The 21,535-nt window shown below is 47.2% G+C and overlaps 1 protein-coding gene and 1 non-coding gene across 2 annotated transcripts; both read left to right on the top strand.

Annotated features, from left to right (window-relative positions):
• Positions 1 to 8,025: 8,025 nt before the first annotated feature.
• Positions 8,026 to 21,198, top strand: LOC115074370 (cytochrome c oxidase subunit 7C, mitochondrial). The gene is made up of 3 exons (XM_029573760.1): positions 8,026 to 8,181; positions 11,945 to 12,066; positions 21,085 to 21,198. The coding sequence occupies exons 1-2, from the start codon at positions 8,107 to 8,109 to the stop codon at positions 12,059 to 12,061; spliced, it is 192 nt and encodes a 63-aa protein (XP_029429620.1). The 5' UTR covers positions 8,026 to 8,106; the 3' UTR covers positions 12,062 to 12,066; positions 21,085 to 21,198.
• Positions 9,993 to 10,056, top strand: LOC115082800. The gene has a single exon (XR_003854289.1). It is a non-coding gene; the product is annotated as a small nucleolar RNA Z39 (small nucleolar RNA).
• Positions 21,199 to 21,535: the final 337 nt, after the last annotated feature.

Below are 21,535 nucleotides of genomic sequence, written 5' to 3'. Positions count from 1 at the left end.
GATCTGAATGATCCAGGTCCGAAAAGGAGGGAAACTCCACAGATTGATTCAAATGAAAAGAGGAGACTACCTTCGGAAGAAAGGAAGGAACCGTTTGCAAGGATACTCCAGAATCCGAAATCCTCAGGAAGGGTTCCCTGCATGACAAAGCTTGAAGCGCAGACACCCTACGAGCAGAAAAAATTGCTACCAAAAACACCAGCACAAAAGGTGCAGCACATAAGGCCGAAAGAACTAAATTTAAGTTCCAGGACGGATAAGGATGTCTCACCGGTGGCCGTAAATGTTTTGCTCCTCGAAGAAATCGAGAAACATCCGGATGTGTTGCTAATGGTACCCCCTGAATGTTAACGCGTAAGCAACCAAGCGCTGCTACCTGCACCCGCAAGGAACTACACGATAATCCCTTAGCTAAGCCAGCTTGAAGGAAGCACAAAATATCCGGCACGGATGCTCGGGTAGGTAGAATCTCCCTGTCTACACACCAAGCCTCAAATACCTTCCATACTAGCACATAATGTTACCAAGCGCGCGGAGCGCGGTCGCTTCTATAGCAGGTGGTGAGCCCTTGGGCCACGGCAGGACTCAAGGAGGAGCACCAAGCCCTACCATGGGAGGTGAGCCGGTGCAGGCATGGTGAGGCAGGCAGGAACAGAAGCAGGGGGATAAGGAGCGGAGTCTGACCCTCAGCCGGACCTGCACGCCCATGGCAACCAACACTGGGATGTTGATTGATGAACGGTCCTCCGACTGTTCCAAGCCCTTTCGGACCTGCCGCTGGGTACGGCATAGGGCGGCAGGCCGGACAGAGGCGAGGGCAGACAGAGTCCTTAGAACTGAAGACATCAGACGGGGGCTGAAGCAGACATCCAAGGCAGGGCTGAAATAAGACATCAAGGCAGGGCTGAAGCAGGAAACAGGCACTGTCTCTCAAGGCGCCCTACACAGCCAGCACGGCTGGACTGGTCACGGACCACCCTGTCCTACAATCACGGGAGCGGACACGTGCAGGGAAGAGGAAGCGGTGGGTTACTGCACTCCTGGCAGTCAAGGCAGAGAAGGTTGCTGCACTCCTGGCAGCCTAAAGCAGGTTTTGCTGCACTCCTGGCAGCCTAAAGCAGGAAAGAAAAGCAGGAACTGGATCAGGCACTGGATCAGGAACAGACATCAGGCAACATCAGGAACAGACATCAGGCAACATCGGGAGCAGACATCAAGGCAACTTCATAGACAGGACAGGGAGCCATCGAAGCAAGGCCGACCACGGAGGACCTGAATCAGGAGAGGTTACAGGCGACTGTAGAACCCAATCCAAAGGCAAACTGAAACTGAAGAGGAAGTCCTTTTATACAGCTGATGTGGGCAACTCCCTGGGAGGAGTTCACCTGGACCGCCCCTCGCTGGTCCTATAACAGAGGTGGAGAGCTGCGGGCCGGCCCCTAGGGAGAAGGGCGTGGCCGAGCAGGAAGTCCAAACGCAGCCAAGCAAGCCACAGGCAGGCCTCAGGAACAGCTAGGCCTCCCAGGCCCTGGAGCAATCCTGGATGGAACACAGGCGAGGCCCTGGCTTCGAAGCGGCCTCCAGTGGAAGGTGAGATACTACCTGTAGCGCAGCAACAGGGGGGATCGTAACACATAAGACAGAGACGTAGAAGCCTTACGCGATCTCAAGAGCGTAGATACTACTGCATCTGAATATCCTTTGCTCTTCAGACACTGCCTCTCAAAAGCCATGCCGCTAGACAAAAGCGATCGACCAGGTCGAAACAGAAAGGTCCCTGATGAAGCAGGTCTGGGAGATCTGGAAACCTCAGAGGACCCTGCACTGCGAGATTGACTAGATCCGCAAACCATGGATGACGTGGTCACTCGGGAGCCACTAGGATCACTTCTGTCGGGTGTAGCTCTATTTGCTGGAGTACCTTCCCGATTAGAGGCCAAGGTGGGAACACATAAAGAAACACATTTGTCGGCCAGGGAAGTACCAGAGCGTCTACTCCCTCTGCTCCCGTGTCCCTGCGGCGAGCAAAGAAGCGTGGAGCTTTGGAATTCCTGAATGTCGCCATCAGATCCATGCAGGGCGTGTCGCATATGAGTTAAAAAGCTCCATCGGCCAGTTCCCACTCCCTGGGATCGAGACGATGTTGACTGAGAAAATCCACGCGCACGTTGTCGACCCCTGCAATGTAGGACGCTGCGATACTGACCAGGTACTGCTCTGCCCAGTTGATCAGCAGCCGAGCCTCTAACGCCTCAGGCTGACTCTTGGTTCTGCCCTGGCGATTGATATAGGCCACTGTGGTCGCATTGTCGGATAGAACTCTGACCGATTTCCCCTTGATGAGTGGGAGAAAGGCCTGCAATGCCAGGCGCACCGCTCTAGTCTCTAGGCGATTGATGTACCACTGTGACTCCTCCTGGGACCACTGCCCCTGCACCGACTTCCATAGACAAACCGCTCCCCAACTGGAGAGGCTGTCATTTGTAGTCACTACCGTCCATTCTAGGACAACCAAGGGAACTCCGCAGCTCAGGTTGTCCAGGCTGGCCCGGGCTGTGTCCAGTAGAGGTAAAGGAAGATGAAATTGTTCGGAAACCGGATTCCAGCGAGAAAGCAATGCCGATTGCAAGGGCCGCATGTGAGCGAAGACCCATGGAACCAGCTCCAGTGTCGAAGTCATGGACCCCAGAACTTGTAAGTAATCCCAGACCTTCGGCGGATGTTTGGACAATAAGGCTCTGACCTGTCCTTTCAATTTGGCAATGCGGACTGCCGTCAGGAAGACTCTGCCCAGATGAGTGTAGAACAAAGCACCCCAAAACTCCAAGGATTGGGAGGGAATTAGACTACTCTCGGACAGGTTGACCACCCAGCCGAGCGCACGCAGCAGCTGAAGTACCCGGTCTATCGCTTTCTGGCAAAGCGCTTCCGACTTTGCTCGAATCAGCCAATCGTCCAAGTATGGATGCACCAAAAATCCTTCCCTGCGCAGTTGTGCTGTTACCATCACCATGATCTTGGTAAATGTTCTGGGCATGGTGGCAAGGCCGAAAGGCAGAGCCTGAAACTGGTAATGCTGGCCCAGGATGGAAAACCACAGGAACTTCTGGTGATCAGCTCTGATCCCGATGTGCAAATACGCCTCCGTCAGATCCAGGGATGCTAGAAACTCCCCCTGCCGCACTGAAACAATGACAGACCGTAATTTCTCCATGCGGAAGCGGGGTATCCGAAGATATCTGTTGACCCGCTTTAAATCGAGAATGGGACGGAAAGTTCCCTCCTTCTTTGGAATCACAAAGTAAATGGAGTAGCAACCTCATCGATGTTCTGCCGGAGGGATGGGAGTAATCGCACCGAGATCGAGAAGGTGCTGAAGTGTCTCCCGTACTGCCCGGCGCTTGGTTGCATAACCGCAGGGAGTGACCAGAAACTGATGGCGGGGCCTTTGTGTAAAATCTAAAGCAAAGCCATGTCTTATATAGGGCTTCTAGTGCCCGTCCCTCTTTAAAACCCGCCTCTGGAGCATTCCATTCCAGGTCAATCAGTTCCTTGATGGGCTCCAACATAGTAAAATAGCATGAGGCTTTACGGAGGTACACCAACATGGGATTCTTTTTAGGTTCCAATATAGGGTCCGTGCCTGGGAGACCCAGTGTCTTCATAGTTTGGGACATGAAGGCTGGTAATTCGTCTTTGTGGAAGCATCTGAGCATGGTCCGGTATGGCTCCATCCCTGGGGGGATTTCCCCTTCTTCCAGGGATTCGGTTTCCTCATCTGAGGTGTCTGGATCTCCAGCCGGGATGATCTTGGATAGGAGAGGCATGTCTCTAAAGCCTCGGGAGGTGCTGGGAAGGACTTGAGCTTCCGGTAGTTTGAAGCAAGTGGACAGCCGGGGCTGGTTGCGCCTGGACAAAGGTTTGTTGCCCTTTGAAAAATTCCACCCAGGAGAAGGTTCCTGGGTCCATGTTGAAGCCAGGAGGGGTTGTAGTGGAAGCCCCGGAGGAACTTTCCTGTGGGGGCGCCAAGCTGAACATAGTTACGTCCGGGGTGCCATCATCAGTGGTTCCAGATCCCTCTCCTGGCTGTGGGAGGTCTTGATTTGGTTCTCCCTGGTTCTGTTTGCACTGCTGGCACAGGAGGGATTCTAATTCAGGCTGTGCAGCTCTCATGTGGCAGGCTGGGCAAAGGAAGAGTTCCTTCACGTTCTTGGATAGTGGTGCCATTGTTTGTGCACATATAAGGCTTAAAAAATCGTCCATGCAAGAGATATGCGCGTGGATGCTCTTAGTTGTGCGCATCAGGAGCGCGGGTTATGCGCAGTACGTACACACAAGTTATGCATGCAGGCGGTGGATTTTGGGCGTGTGTCGCACAGTAAGGCAGCGCATTTGTTTGTGCAGCCTAGTTGTGCGTGCCGCTGTGCGCACAACCCAGATGTGCACGCATTTAAGCGTATATCCCTATGGACGCGCTCAAGTTAGGCGCCTCGGGCCTCTGGCCTGCTCTGCGTGTACTGACAGCAAGGGGGGAAGATGGCGCCGACGACCCCGGCAACAAGATGGCGTCATCCCCCCCCCCCCCCCCCCGGGGAGGGTCTCCACGTGCATGGACCCTCGACCAGATTGGGGCCTAGCCAGAAGGCGGCTGCTCAACCTGATTTAAACCTCGTCAGAGGAAGGTCGTTACGGCTGTTCGAGCCTTGGAGACCCGAGACTTAGAATAAAAGGTTTCTACCTTACCTGGTCTCGGTGCTTACCGGACGCATGCCGGGTGGTCTCCAGCTGCAGGGGTAGAGGGAAATACCTTTACCGCCGCACTCGAATATGCACCCGCTGCCTTTCAGCCACCCTGGAAGCAACGTCCACGCCAGGAATCGGCTGGTGGACTAAAGCTCACCTCTGAGGGATATCAAATCGACCTCAGGAAACTCTCGACTGGGAGAGGGACCATTAGGTTTCACTGCAGGAGAAGCGGGCTCTCTTCTTAAAGGTAAATTTTCTTTCTTCTTTCTTGTAAATGTTACACTATTCTCTTTTGGATAGTGTCCACATCTGCTATGGAAGACGGAGAAATACTGAAGAGCTAAGCATGCTGCACGGGTATATGTAGGCTGACGTCAGAGTTGAAATCTGACTCCGACTCCCATCTGCTATCAGGAGAGCACAATACCCATTGGTCCTGAGTCCATCTGGCTACATGCTAGGAAAAATGATATTACTAAACTCCCAGTTCATTCTGGATAGGATCCCCTTTTAATTGTAAGCCCTATGCTAAGAACTTGGGGGTGTCATTGGGCCCAGCCCTTTTATCTTACAAAGTGCATTTTTATTACTTCAAAGAATGCTTGGTTTGCACTGTGTTTGTTTCACCCTCTTAAACCTTTTCTTCTCAGCTCACAGTTTAGGCTGATTTTCCAGTGCTTTTCAAGATCAATTATAGTAACTTCCTCTTTGTGGATCTTACAGAGAAAGCATTATATAGTTTACAATTGATTCAAATTGTATTTATTTATTTTTTTATTTAAAAGATTTATAGCCCAATCTCTACTGTGAGCATTGAGGCAGTTTGCAGGGAAATAAATGCAGCAGGCCTGTTGGTTTCTAGGTGCACTTCATGACCATGTTTAGCCAGCTTTCATTGGTTTCCCATATCAATCAGATCCCAGTTTAAAGTCTTACTTTTAAGGTTACTGAAGACCAGGCTATTGAACAAATAAATTATTCCTACCTATTGCCTTAGATCAGGAAATGTTTTTCACCTCTGCATTCCCTTACCTTGATTAGTTCAAACTAGAGTCTGGGTTTTCACATGTGCTACACCTTTTCTCTGAAACTCTGTCCCAAGAGTTCCATTTTGGTGGGAAATTATCTCAAATTTCAGATGGGCTGTGAAATCCCATTGCTTTATACAGGCTTGTGACAATCACATTTTAACTGTAAACCTGCTAGGACCATGGATTGTGCAAGCTATACATATTATAAAATAAAATAACATTTAACAAATTGATTTCTTGTTCGCTTTTATAATCTTTTTAAGAACTAGGTTGGATCTGCCCCCAGACTTGGATGCGTGTATTTTTTTGGCTGGTTTTGCTGAATTCACCTGATTAGTTATTTAAAGGTCTATGTATTTTTCTTTTTATTATAATAGCCCACTACTCCTCCGCAAGTGGCAAGGGTTTCCTGGAACGTCTGTCCACTAAACCAAGTAAGAAAGTGTGTCCTTAGCCATCCATGCCAGTCTGTGAGTAATTTGGGAATTATTTCATAGAAACATAGAAACGACGGCAGAAGAAGACCAAACGGCCCATCCAGTCTGCCCAGCAAGCTTCACATTTTTTTCTCATACTTATCTGTTTCTCTTAGCTCTTTGGTTCTATTTCCCTTCCACCCCCACCATTAATGTAGAGAGCAGTGATGGAGCTGCAACCAAGTGAAATATCAAGCTTGATTAGTTATGGGTAGTAGGGGAAGTAACCGCCGCAATAAGCAAGCTACACCCATGCTTATTTGTTTTACCCAGACTGTGTTATTCAGCCCTTATTGGTTGTTTTTCTTCTCCCCTGCCGTTGAAGCAGGGAGCTATGCTGGATATGCTTGTAGTATCAGTTTTTCTTCTCCCCTGCCGTTGAAGCAGAGAGCTATGCTGGATATGCGTGAAGTATCAGTTTTTCTTCTCCCCTGCCGTTGAAGCAGGATATGCATTGAAAGTGAAGTATCAGGCTTATTTGGTTTGGGGTAGTAACCGCCGTAACAAGCCAGCTACTCCCCGCTTTGTGAGTGCAAATCCTTTTTTCTTCTCCCCTGCTGTTGAAGCAGAGAGCTATGCTGGATATGCGTGAAGTATCAGTTTTTCTTCTCCCCTGCCGTTGAAGCAGAGAGCTATGCTGGATATGCGTGAAGTATCAGTTTTTCTTCTCCCCTGCCGTTGAAGCAGGGAGCTATGCTGGATATGCGTGAAGTATCAGTTTTTCTTCTCCCCTGCCGTTGAAGCAGAGAGCTATGCTGGATATGCATTGAAAGTGAAGTATCAGGCTTATTTGGTTTGGGGTAGTAACCGCCGTAACAAGCCAGCTACTCCCCACTTTGTGAGTGCGAATCCTTTTTTCCACATTTCCTCTTGCTGTTGTAGCTTAGAGCGATGTTGGAGTCACAGTAACCATGTGTATGTTTATTGAATAAGGGTATTGTCTCCAGGCAGTAGCCGTCATTCTGGCTAGCCACCCACTCTTTATTGACGGCCTCTTGATTTTATGGATCCACAGTGTTTATCCCACGCCCCTTTGAAGTCCTTCACAGTTCTGGTCTTCACCACTTCCTTCGGAAGGGCATTCCAGGCATCCACCACCCTCTCCGTGAAGAAATACTTCCTGACATTGGTATTTCGACTGAATACTTGTTCCTTGGCTGAACAGAGCCCGTGGGAGAAGATATAGCGTTTTCAGGAGAAAACAACTAAATAAGACTCTCTATGCTCTGTATACTTTTTACATTTCCGCTGTCAGCTGAAATTTTGCCATTTTCAAATAAACTTTCTTTGTTTGGACTACACAATTTCTGAAATAGCCTGCTTATTTTTTTAGGAATTGTTAACCCCATTCAGCAGCCTTGTAGAAGTTTCCCGCCCCATCCAACGTAACTCGAGATTTACCCCATCCTGTGTGAGAAGCCCAAAGCACTCCAGAGTTAGAAAGGTGGTCGGGGGGGGGGGGGGGGGGGGGGAAGAGGGGAATTACACAAACAGAAACTTGTTGTTAAAAGCCACATCACTACCGTTAAACCGCTTCACCCCTGGCCTACTCAACCATAGCTAACGAGAAACTACAACTCTAATAATTCTAAAGGCCACATTTCATTGACCTTGCTTCCTCTAACTACCTCAGAGTAGATTCCAAAACCACCTCGCGCCCACATCCTTTATGAGCGCGGGACGTGCGCAGGATTTTCGGGACTTGTAGTCCGCGTGTTTGCTGAAGGCACGATCAGAGAATGGGAGCTTTCTGTTGCTGAACTCTAGTTCCCATAATGCTATGAGCTCGGACCCGCCTCTCAAATCCGGAAGAAGTAGGAGACGTAGCAGTTTTCTGATCGTGCGGTGCCATCATGTTCTCTCAGGCTGTGCGCAGGTTTACCACCTCCGCTATTCGCAGATCCCACTACGAGGAGGGACCGGGCAAGGTAATTGAGGCGTCCTGCGTTCTGTTCGCCCGTGAAGCGGCATTGCCGGGGGCTGCAGGTGCCCGGCATTGGTGGTCTGGTTCGGGCCTTGGTCTCGTCCTCGGCCCTGTCTCCTTGGAGTTTCCCCTTCGGAAGCTCGCAGCTCTCGCTGTAACCGAAGTCTAGAAAGGCTTCCTGTTGGGATGAAGTTCTGGAGCTCTTTGTATCTTGTTGTTATCCGCTTTAGGAGAGGTAAACAAAAGGGCGAAAATCCCGTTAACTTTGCTCTGTTAAGTGTATTGCAGTCCAGGCCTCAGTTAACCTCAAGGTGAAGGGGATATGTAATATTAAGAGCCGCAGAAAAAACTTTAAAGATTAATGGAAATTATTCTAACCGTACTTTTTTTTTTTTTAATTCAGAAAAGGTCTGTTTTGGTGGACAAATGTAGACATATTCAGTTTGGGTTTGTTTTTTTGTTTTTGTTTTTGTTTTGCTTTTTTGGGGGGTGGGGGTTAAATTTATAAGTACACGTTTTGCACCCACTCCACCCCCCCCCCCTTTCATAATCTCATTGCAATGCTTTTTATTCTCCTGGAGGAATTCTACACACACAAATTGAAAATTCTGCATACTTTTATATGGGTCAAAATAACACAATATACATAAGTCTTTAAATAAGTAAACTGTAATTTAGAAAAACGTTATACTTAAAGATGCAGACTTTTAAATATTTTTAGCAGATTTTCCTTAGAAATACATTGTAAAAGTGTCCCTTCTACCCTTTTTCCTCTTACTAACCTGGCCAGTCTCCTTTTCACTTTGCCTTCTCAGGCTCCCCAAGACCTCCACTATTTCTCTCCTCCTTTAGACTTAACCCCTTCCACTCTATCTTGTTTCCCAAGTTTTGACCCCTTCCTCAGTACTGCCCCTGACAACAGGCTCCCCCCTCTCTCATGCATGCGCAGCCATACACACACACACACACAGGCTCCCTCTGTCGTGCGTGTGCACCCACTCACATCCCCTCTCTTGTTTGTGCATGCGCACACGCACACATCCTCGTACAGGCTTTCCCTCTCTCGTGTGTGTGTGGGTGTGCACGCACCCTCGTACAGGCTCTCCCTCTCTCGTGTGTGTATGTGTGCACGCACCCTCGTACATGCTCTCTCTCTCACACACACCCCCCCCCCCCCCACCCCCAACTACAGACTCGCTATCACCAGGACCTGCTCCATCCTTTCCACATTTGAGATCTTCACTGTTTTCACCGCGAGGGGGCTGGGCTTTGCTTGCAGTAGCCAGAACCTGCACCCTCTTCAGCACTCCAGAACCTGCTCCATCTTTGCCGTGAGTGGGATGGACTCCTTTTGCGGTCACCAGGACCTGCACATTTTTTGCCGCAACGCAGCACACTGAGTCCTGTTTCATCTTTACTGTGAGCAGGATGGGCCACTGGGACCTGCTCCAAATTCGGCATAAGAGGGAATTCTGCGCAAAATCTGTGCTCTGCAGTAGCGCAGTATTCCCCCAGGAATATTTTTATGATACTTATATAGTTCCATCTTTTGCTCATTTTATGCAAAAGAAAGTTAAGAAATATATTAAGTTCAATAAAATGATTTTATTGTTTAACATTTACTAAGTCATAAGATTGTCATTTTATCATTGCAGTTAACATAAATGTGCAAGTCTCCTGTAGTTATATAGAACTGTGATATTCTGGTAAATTCTATATTCAGTGGATGTAACCCTAGTTCTCATGTACAAGTCAAACTTGATTATATATGATTTATGATTTCACTTGTAGGACACAACTCCTTTTTATTGCAAGGTACACATGATGTGAACACTTCAGTATGAGTAAATCAATGATACTGTAAACGCTTGCTGATGTACCAGCTGCAATATTAGACAAGTGAATTAACACGAACCTCAAACCTTTTGAAATCTATAAGGGATTAATCCAGTTTGCCTGGAAGCATTTGCGACATCCACAAATATTGGTCTTAATTGTTCATTGGGTAATTGTGTAGTTCTTTCGTATTGGTCAAACTCATTCTTTACTTCCTTTCCCGTGCTCTAAGACTAATATCAGGCTTCTTAGAAGAACCTCTTCTTTTTATAAAGTCAGTGGTTATTTAAATTTGCTTTGGGTGATGGTAAAAAGTATAATTTATTACAAATGGATTAAAACAGTATAGTTTGTTTTCCCTTGATTACTATTTTAGAACTGAACTATTAACATGTGAATGCATTTTTATACACCAATCAGATGAGTGCCTGCTAGACTGTTCATTAGATTTTAGACCAAAGCAATTTTCCAGCAGATCTACCTTTAAAGGTAAGGTTAGTACTTCTGCTGGGAGTAGCCATCTTGTTAAGGCTGGGTAACATACTTGTCTTCTTGCTAGAAAAATTTAATTTTAAAGTCATTGTGTTAGATTTCTTCCATAGTTTCTTTATTCCGTGATTGTCCCCATCTTGTTCTTGCTGTAACCAGCAATTTATTTAAAAAGGTATTTTAATATAGAACAGGGGTCCCCACCATTTCAAGGGAAGGGCCACATAGGAAATTTCAAATCATCATGAGGTGGGGCTGGGGGAAGTCCCTCACACTTTTTACAGTTTGAACAGGGTGGGGAGAGGCATATCTGTCCCTTTGATTGGAAATACTGAAACAGGAAGGGAACAGGTCTCCGAGTGGTTTGACATAACAGACCAGTAATACTATGAATAATTCTAGATTTCCCAGAAGTTGACATCCTTGCCAGACTCTTGAGCATGCTGCTCCATGACTTCTCCTCCCCCTGTATCTGCTTCCTTCCTCTTTCATTTGCTCCCTTTCTCTCACCCCACTCCTTTCATCCTGTCCCCTACCTTACTTATCCCTCTCCTCTCACCCTACTCCCCTCATTTCCTTTTCTTATCCACTTAATTCACTCCTTTCTCTTCCCTCCCTTTCCACATTCTCTCCTCCTTTCCCCTTCACTCCCTGTTCTCCTTTTCCTTCTAGCACTACTCCCTTCTTTTTCTCACAGCACTCCTTTACATCCTCCCTTCACATTGTCCTCGCCTAGCCTCAGACAGTGCTCTGAGTCCCAGCACTCTTCTCCTGCCAGCAGGGCTGGACTCCCTGTCAGTGGCCTCTCTATCTTGGCATGATCCAGGTGCTCTTCTGCTGATGGGGCCTGACCTTCTCGCCAGAGGCATCTTTGTATTGGTGCAGGTTCAAGGCTCTTTTCCTGCTGGGTGGGGCCTGGCCTCCCCACCCTTCAGGGTCTTCATTATCCCGGCCATGTGAAAGAGAGGCTGGTGGACCAGCCGAATGAGTTTTGTGGGCTGTAGTTTGAGAACCCCTGATGTAGAATATAAAAGGGAAATCAGTATAGCTTCTTTATTTATTTATTTAACAGCTTTTAATATACCGGTGTTCGTGCAAGCACATCACGCCGGTTTACAATAAACTTGAGAAAGGAGGAAATTACAAAAAACAGGGAGTGGGGGGGTGGAGCAGGAGCGAAAAGAGGGGGGGGGGGAAGAGGGGGGAGAGAGGTAAAGGAGGAAAGACAGCAGCTGAGAAAGGTACAAGGAACATATCAGTATTTACAGGATAGGTTGCTTAATGAGGTTAGAACAAGGTTGATTTTTTACAGCGGTTAATGAGGAATAAATAGATTATATAATGATATATATTAATTATATATATATATATATATATATAATATATATATTTGAGTCAATTTTAAGATTTCACTCATGAATGTTTTGTTTTTGTTTTTGTAGAATCTTCCATTCTCTGTAGAAAACAAATGGAGATTATTAGGAATGATGACTCTGTTCTTCGGAAGTGGGTTTGCTTTCCCTTTCATTATAGTTCGACATCAGTTGCTGAAGAAATGATTGAGGCAAGTTAAACTACTTACAATAACCAAATAGTATATTTAGCATATGGGATCTGAGGCAAGTCTAATACGGTTTTGAGCACTGAAACAAGTGTCTTCATCTTATGATTCATTTGGAAGCTATATTCACAAATCTTTGTTTTTGATTTAAAAATTAGCCATAGTGAGAACTGCTTTTGACATCTTCAAGAGTAAGTGACTTGATCCATTATAGAGGAGAAATGACTGCAGTTTATCATCTGTAAACTGATCTACAAAGTTATCTTTTTAAGCCAAAATTTCAGTAGGCATATTGGAAAATATATATATATATATATATATATATATATATATATATATATATAAATCAAAAAATAAGGCAACATATTGTATTTTATTTGTGCTTTCAATATCATATACACAAAACCACCCCCAAAAACCAAAAATTTTAGGGAAAAAAGGAAAGCACTACTGCTTCTTATTTAACTAATCCAAAAAACATTAATTAAAATTGTAATACTTTATTGAAAATATAACTATCAATTTTACATCTTTTTTTCAAAACAAACATCTGATGAAAATATATTGTTTACTGCTCAGTTTTAACCTTAATATCAATTGCCACAAACTTAGTCTTAAACCCAACTGATATTTACCCTCAACTCTATACTACCTCTAACCTCAATCTGTCCCTTGATTACCCAAATAACACAAACATAAGTTTTCTTTAAAACATTACTGTTGGTCTTCTGTAGTGGGGAACACTATAAATTCAAACTTTTATGTTAAGTGTCCTCATTATTACTTTAAGATGTTACAATGCAATAACTAAATCATTAAACTTAGTCTTTAATGACACTTTTAAGTATGCAAACAAATGATTCTAAATTCTTCCTCGGTGGTGTGTCCCACTTACAAAAGTGGACTACAGAAGGGATTGTCTCTCAACTCCATCAAGGTACAGGTGGCCGCATTGTCATGCTACGGAACCAAGGAGAGCAGCAGCCTAGCCTCTCGCCCAGATGTCTCCTGCTTTCTGAAAGGAGTCAACAGATCCGACCACCCCTAAAGTGGCCGGTGCCTCTTTGGAACCTCAACCTGGTCCTAGATTTCTTAGCGGGAGCCTCCTTCAGACCTCTTTGCGGCATGTCTCTCCGACTATTAACATTGAAGACAGCCTTCCTGATGGCAGTCTGTTCAACCAGTCGTATCTCCGAGTAATTGTAGTTATAGTAGCATAGAAGATGTTGGTAAACATTTGTTCTGCCCAGTGCCCTTGCATGCACTACTTTCTGGTCATTGCCTTTTGTGCTACATAACATTACCCAACCTGTTCAAGCTTAAGGCACATCCACATAAATAAAAATGTATGACACTCCATGGAACAGGCAGTGCAGACGTGGAGAGGACTCATATGGCCCTTATAATTTCTCCCCCCAAATTTTAAGAGTGGAGGTGAGGGGTTGTAAACATGCATTTTCCTAGCATGTAGCAGATGGACTCAGGACCGATGGGTATAGTGTACTCCTGATAGCAGTTGGAGACGGAATCAGACTTCAGTCTGATGTCAGCACTACATATACCCGTGCAGGAAGCTCTGCTTTTCAGTATTTCTCCGTCTCCTTAGCAGTTTGGGACTCTATACACGCTTGCACAGCGTTACACATAATCCAAACCAAAGAAGAAAGAAAACCTTACCTCTACAAGATGAGCCCTGCTCTCCTGCGGTGATACCTAAGTGTCCCTCCCCCAGACGAGAATTCCTGAGGTGATTTCAGAGATCCCTCAGAAGTAAGCCTTGGGCCAGTTCCCACATGGTCGTCTGCGCCATTTCCCCCTCTTGATCGCCATCTTGTCCGCAACTGAGCCGTGTGCACAGCAGCACGCGCTTTTGTGCTGGGCACACAAATTAGTCTGTGCGCATAGCAGAGCGCACATCTTGCCAAGCGCAGGCCTGCACACACATGGTCGGCGCACCCGGATCGCACAAATTTGCCTCCCAGGCGCACGCATATGCGCGCATAGACGAGTTTGGAACCACTCCACGTGCAGAAATCATGGCACTGCCGGCCAGGAAAGCCAAGGGACAAGCCCTCTGTCCAGCCTGCCACCTGAGAGCTGCGCAACATAAAGTGGCCTCTGCCCTGTGCCTACAGTGTGAAGTACCAAGACAAGCCCCCCCCCCCCCCCCTCAGAGCCAGTAGAGGAATCCGGCTCCACCAATGACAGTACCCCGGACCTCTATCCCCGGCTCTGGCCCTCCTCAGATGGGCTCCTCGGGGAACACCGCTGGATTCAATATGGACCCAGGGACCTTTTCCTGGGTGGAATTCTTCAAAGGGCTACAAACCTTCGTCCAGGCACAATCGGTGCCACCTGTGGCACAGCCTCAGTTTCCACCAGAAGAACAAAACCTTCCAGGCCCATCTCGTCCTCCCCGAGATGTGCCTCCTCTGGGCAAAAGCTTCCCCTTAGGGGACACAGACACCTCTGAGGAAGAGCCGGATTCCCTGGAGGAAGGGGAAATTCCTCCAGGGATGGAACCATACCGAACAATGATGCATTTCTTCTCCAAAGACGAGCTATCGGACCTCGTGTCTCTGAGCCTGAAGACGCTGGCCATCCCAGGCACAAGCTCCGCAGCGGAGCAAAAGACGAACCCGGTTTTGGTCGGGCTTCGTCAGGCCTCATGCCATTTCCCAATGCTGCAGGCCGTACAACAACTAATTGACCTGGAATGGAATGCCCTGGAGGCCAGCTTCAAAGGATGACGGGCCCTAGAAGCCCTAGACTCCCCCCTGGAATTCTCAGCCAAAGAATACCTGGGGTTCCCCAAAGTGGACGCCATGGTCTGCGCGGTCACAAAGCACACCACCATTCCAGTCGAAGGAGGAGCTGCACTCAAGGATGTCCAGGACAGATGTCAGGAATCCATCAAACAGTCATTTTTATGTCACAGCTATGTCCCTGCAGATTGCTGCCTGCTGCGCCGTGGTGACACATGCCTGCTTGTCACTGTCCAAGCACGCAACCACGTCCATTGAAACATTAGAACCGGCGATATCTTTCCTCTCGGATGCGACCTCCGACCTGGTCCGCACCTCAGCCAGGGGCGTCTCATCCATAGTGGCAGCCAGAAGGCAACTGGTTCCGAAGTTGGTTAGCCAACGTGACTTCCAAGACGAAACTCACGAGAGTGCCTTTTAAAGGTGCCTTCCTGTTCTGGAGCGAACTGGAGAAGTTAGCCGACAAATGGGGCGAATCCTCAGTACCTCGGTTACCGGAGGATAGGAACAAAAGAAACCAACTCCCCTCTCCCCGAAGATCCAAGGGCAGAGGATCCCAGCGTTTCCGACTGTACAAAAGCACATACCAAGCACCTCACCCCGCAGGCAGGGGCCAGTCCTTTCGGAAGAGACACAAGAGAGGAGCCGGCTCAGGTCCAGGCCCCAGCCGCACCCCACAATGAGAATCAACAGACCCATCCACAGGCAGAAGCCATAGGGGGCAGGCTTGCCCTATTCTACAAAGATGGGTCGAGATAACGTCGGACAAGTGGGTCCTAACCATCATTCGAGAGGGATACTACCTGGACTTCCACAGTACCCCTCCAAACAAATTTGTGAAATCACCATGCCATGCCTTCTCCAAGAGGATGGCGGTGGAAATCACACTGACAAAACTACTCACCCTAAGGGCGATTTTAACACCAGTGCCCACGCACCAACAAAATACTGGGCCCTATTCCATCTATTTTATCGACCCAAGAAAGAGGGAACGTTCCGGCCCATCCTGGACCTCAAGTCTGTCAGTCGCTACCTGAGGGTTCCTCACTTCCGCATGGAAACCCTACACTCTTATCATAAGGGCAGTATAGCTGGGAGAATTCCTGATCTCTCTGGATCTGTCAGAAGCCTATCTCCACAACCCAGTCCATCACGACCATCAGTGCTGTCTTAGATTCGCGATACTGGACCATCACTACCAGTTCTAGGCGCTACCCTTCGGACTAGCTACTGCCCCTTGGACGTTCACCAAAATCATGGTGGTAGTGGTGGTGACACTGAGGAAAGAAGGAATCCTCGTACATCCATATCTGGATGATTGGCTGATCAGGGCAAAATCTGCAGAGGAAAGTCACCAGGTGACCACCAGAGTCAAGAATCTACTGCAGAATCTCAGGTGGGTCGTCAGCACAACCAAGAGCTGCCTGCAGCCCTCCCAATCACTAGAATACCTGGGAGTCTGGTTCGACACCAAACAAGACAAGGTCTTTCTTCCCCCCTACAGAGAAGGAAACTGATGGACCAATTGAGAAACCTGTTTCCCAATCAAGGTATGGGACTACCTCCAGGTCCTCGGCCTCATTACATCAACACTAGAAGTCATCCCATGGGCAAGGGTCCACATGCGACCATTACAACGTTCCCTACTGTCGCGATGGAACCTGATCTCCCAGAACTACTCCGTTCGCCTCCAGCTACTGGCAGAGGTGCGGACCCAGCTCCAATGGTGGCTACAAGCTGACCATCTGAGCAAGAGAGTAAGGCTATCCCCACCGACCTGGGTTTTTCTCACCATGGATGCGAGCCTACGAGGATGGGGAGCCCACTGCTAGGAACTGACGGCCCAGGGGCAATAGGACATGGAAGAGCCGGGATGGAACATCAACCGACTGGAAGCCCGGTCAGTCAGACTAGCCTGCCTTCAATTCAGTCACAGACTCTGGGGCGAATCGGTCAGTCGTCAGACAATGCTACAATAGTTGCCTTCATCAACCACCAGGGAGGAACCAGAAGCCTACAGGTATCCCTGGAAATAGACCCCCTAATGGCATGGGCGGAGGCAAACCTACAAAGGATCTCAGCCACCCACATCGTGGGAAAAGACAACGTCACTGCGGATTACGTCAGCAGAGAGAGTCTAGACCAGGGGAATGGACGCTGTTGGCCACAGCCTTCCAATTGATAGTAAACCGCTGGGGAACACCAGCCATGGATCTTCTGGCAACCTGGTCCAACGCCCAAGTTCCCAGGTTCTTCAGCCGCAGACGAGAACCACGGTCCCAGGGAATCAATGTCCTCATCCGACTTGGCCACAGGAAGACCTGCTGTAACCATTTCCCCCATGGCCACTACTGGGCGGGATCATCCGCTAGATAGAACACCACAGGGGGCTAGTACTTCTAGTGGCCCTGGATTGGCCAAGAAGGCCATGGTACACAGACATGCAAAGACTTCTAGCGGAGAACCCTCTGTGTCTACCACCACACAGGGACCTGCTCCAGCAAGGACCGATCCTCCACGAAGACCCAACTCTATTCTCTCTCACGGTCTGGCCATTGAGAGGACTCGCCTGAAGAAGAGCGGATACTCAAGGGCAGTGATTGACACCTTAATCCGAGCACGCAAATTTTTAACGACTCTAACCTACATACGAATATGGAGAATATTTGAAGCCTGGTGTGAGGACCGTGACATCCTCCCGTGGACAGCCAAAATCCCAATGATCCTGGAATTTCTGCAGGATGGCTTGAAGGGGTTGTCTCTCCACTCCATCAAGGTTCAGGTGGCCACGCTTGCCTGCTTTAGAGCCAGAGTGGACGGCATCATGCTATCATCCCATCCAGATGTTTTTTTCCGTTTCCTGAGAGGGGTCAAACAAATCCAAAAATCTCAAGCTTCCTGGTGGGAGCTTCCTTCAGACCTACTCGTGGTCTGTCACTACGGCTCCGGACCTTGAAGACTGCATTCCTAGTGGCAATATGTTCAGCCCGTCGCATCTCCGAATTTCAAGCACTATCCTGTCGGGAACTGTTCCTTAGATTCACACCGGGATCCATACAGCTCTGCACCATCCCCTCCTTCCTTCCAAAGGTGGTTTCTCATTTCCATCTAAACCAAGCCATTTCGCTGCCATCTCCAAACGAGTATAAGGACTCGGAAGACTCACGCCGCCTTCGCCATCTGAACGTCGGCAGACTCCTAGTCCGATACCTGGAAAGATCTGAATGCGTATGAAAGACTTACCACCTATTCATGCTTCACAGCGGGAAGAAACAAGGGGAAGGGGCCTCCTGGGCAACCATAGCCCACTGGATCAAAGAAGTAATCAAGGCGGCCTATGTAGAGGCAGGAAAGCCTCCACCTCTACAAGTCAAGGCCCATTCTACTAGAGCCGAGGCAGTGTCCTGGGCAGAAACCAAGATGCTGTCACCCGCCGAGATCTGTCGGGCGGCGACATGGTCCTCCATTCACACCTTCTCGAGGTTCTACTGCCTGGATGTGCAGGCCCGGGAGGACACAGCATTCGCAAGGGCAATACTAAGTGGGCTACGGGCAGCCTCCCACCCGGTTCGAGAGTAGCGTTTGTACATCCCACTGGTCCTGAGTCCATCTACTACACGCTAGGAAATAGAGAAATTACTTACCTGATAATTTCGTTTTCCTTAGTGTAGACAGATGGACTCAGCATCCCGCCCATGGCTGCCCTAAAATACGGAAACCTCGGGGGGGGGGGGGGGGGCAATCACAATCCCCAAGAGAAAGACGAGCATGGGTAAGCCAGACTTTGCCCTTAGTTAAGACACCAATAGTTGCTGGTTGTCCGGCGTTTCTCGGTTGACTGCACCGGCAGTCTCCAGCTAGAATTCATGTCAACCAGTTTAAGTTAATCAAGTTATTCAAACACATATATCCACAATTGCTTTTCAAGGAGAATACTGAAGAGCAGAGCTTCCTGCACGGGTATATGTAGTGCTGACGTCAGATTGAAATCTGACTCAGTCTCCAACTGCTATCAGGAGTACACTATACCCATTGGTCCTGAGTCCATCTCTCTACACTAAGGAAAACGAAATTATCAGGTAAGTAATTTCTCCAGTACCCATCACAATGGATCATCTCCACTTTTATATAAATGCAGGAGCAGAGGGAAGTCGGTGTGATGCAGGCAGCCGGTTTGGTTAGCTACCCTTGATAGTCACATGTGACTGCTAGATCTCGACTGTGCTACTCCCAACACTCAGAATGAGTTATATCCAGTGCTTGGTGCATGGCTCTCCTTGACTCATTTAGCCTGGGAATAAGGCAGAGACTGGAAGGGCTCAAAGGAGGAGCTAAGGAAAAGGAATTAAATGTGTTGTACAGCATATGCTGCACAACACTGAGCCCAGCTATTCGTGCCCTACATGCTGCTTATTAATTCCCACAATTCAGGACTCATGCTGTAGCTAAAAAGACATGCATGATTACCCATGTTCTCAGAAAGCAGCTCTATATGTTTAAGAACTACTGCTAGTGTTTCTTGTTGCTGTGAGGTGCTGAGAGCAGTGCCCAGGTGCTGCTTTGAATCTGAGTATTGGGCATACATGCTGAGGTCTGAAGGCATGCCAGTTCACTGTGGCACACTGGGAAACAGTACTATAGGATGCTTCTCATCCTTTTTGCCATTAGCTAGGAATGTAGCCAAATGGTCCTGTTATCTATATCGGGCAACCTGCCACCATCCCCCAGTTATTTCTGCTTCCCCTTGTTTCTTTTGAGATTTGTCTTAATAGTTCTAATTCCTCAGTAGCATTGTTAGCAAGAGGGTTCCATATGACATTGCATGCTTTAGAGCTGGTCAATTCATGTTGATTGTAATTTAAAAAATAACATTAAGCAATGCAAGAATCAGATTTGAAACTCCCTTCTAACAAGGCTGTTTCCAGTGGGATATAGGGAAACATCTTAATGATTTAACAGTAAATGTTTATTGCAGGATATCATCGTTTGGCATGCTTTCCTTTGAAACACAGGCTCCTCTTAAAAAGATGATCTATGCCAGTGATTAAGTGGTTTACTGTCTAATATGGTTAAAACTTTCACTTGTGCAGTAATTTCGTTAAGACTCACAGTAAATAATCACAGCAGTCTTTTAAAGCACATTCAGACATACAGTACAGTGTGCTCCGGCGGAACACACTGTTAACCTGCGTTTGGACGCGCATTTTCAATACGCTAGCTTTACCCTTTATTCAGTAACGGGTAATAGCGCGTCAAACGCGCATCCAACCCCCATGAAACTAATAGCACCCGCAACATGCAGATGCATGTTGATGGCCCTATTAGTTATTCCCGCGCAATTCAGTAAATAAAATGTGCAGCCAAGCCGCACGTTTTGCTTTCAGAAATTAGCGCTTACCCAAAGGTAGGCGTTAATTTCTGCCGGCACTGGGAAAGTGCACAGAAAAGCAGTAAAAACTGCTTTTCTTTACATCCTTCGACTTAATATCATGGGGATATTAACCGGATGCTCAATTTTGCCGGCGTCCGGTTTCCGAACGGCAAAATTGAGCGTCGGCTGTCAAACTCGCTGACAGCTGCCGCTCCTGAAAAAAAAGAGGCGCTAGGGACGTGCTAGTGTCCCTAGCGCCTCTTTTTACAGCGGGCCCTCATTTGCATGCGGGCCGATACTAAATCGCACGCACAGGAGAGCGGGCACTCGTCCGCTCTCCTGCGACTTTTACTGTATCGGTCCGATTGTTAGTAATACAGACTAGTTTGCTTTCAGTGGTGCACATGATGTGAATATTATAATATGAAAACCATAATACTGAAGGCTCTAATATAACAATATAAACAGTTGTATAATTTTTATTTCTATACTTGGTTTCTGGGAGGAGGAGTTGGAAATGAAGCTATTTACTGTGTACTTAAGGTTGTTAATGTGACAAATAAGGAATGCAAACTGAATGTGTTTAGTGAATGAAAATATTTCCACCTCCTTAAATCGGATGTTTTGATGCTTCTAGAAATTGCCCTTTTTCAAATTTTGATTGTTAATTTTGAGAGATTTGCACTTTCTTTAGTTAGGACTGCTACTCCAATTTTTTTTTTTTTTTCAGATATGAAGTTTTATTTGAAGCAGAATTTAATAAACATGCAGGTTTTGAATGGTTTAATATAAACCTTGATCATAAAATCAATGTGCACAACTACATATTGAGCCATACTTTATTATGAACAGAATATAACTTTTTTTTTTACTTTTTTTTTGCAGCTTGTGGGATGAAACTTAAATCTTACAGCGTTCTTTATCCATGAAGAGGATTTAAGCTTTATTGTACTTGTTTGTCACACTGGATGTGTTTGTAAATAAACCTAATAAGTAACACTTCCTGACTCTGGGAGCTTTTATTTTCTTTCATACCTTGGCATTATGGGGTAAAGCCATAGGCACCATGTTTTCAATTTATGTGTATTCTGGGTGCTGGTTTGTTCCTCTTGAACTAGGAACATATTGTGTACCCAGTATTCGTTTTTATGGTGTTAACTGAATCTTAGATTACTTGCACTTCATCACAGCAAGTTTTTACAGCCATCAGAATAAGTGGTTTAGTTTTGCTTAGTTGGAAAACTGAGTTGCTCAAAAAACATCAGAACTTATGCTAGTTTCTCACTACTATAGGGCCCCTGTGGAAATCTGAGTGTTAAAACTGCGCTGACATTCA

The sequence above is a fragment of the Rhinatrema bivittatum genome, chromosome 1 (genome assembly GCF_901001135.1).
Source record: "Rhinatrema bivittatum chromosome 1, aRhiBiv1.1, whole genome shotgun sequence".
Classification (NCBI taxonomy): domain Eukaryota; kingdom Metazoa; phylum Chordata; class Amphibia; order Gymnophiona; family Rhinatrematidae; genus Rhinatrema; species Rhinatrema bivittatum.
The sequence above is the reverse complement of the archived record's forward strand: the minus strand, read 5'-3'. Positions and strand labels throughout refer to the sequence as shown.

What these genes read in the sequence shown, in the direction of transcription:
- LOC115074370 (XM_029573760.1), top strand. Translation starts at nt 8,107, where the DNA reads ATGTTCTCTCAGGCTGTGCGCAGGTTTACCACCTCCGCTATTCGCAGA. An exon ending in ACGAGGAGGGACCGGGCAAG is followed by an intron (nt 8,182 to 11,944) that starts GTAATTGAGGCG and finishes TTGTTTTTGTAG; the next exon opens with AATCTTCCATTCTCTGTAGA.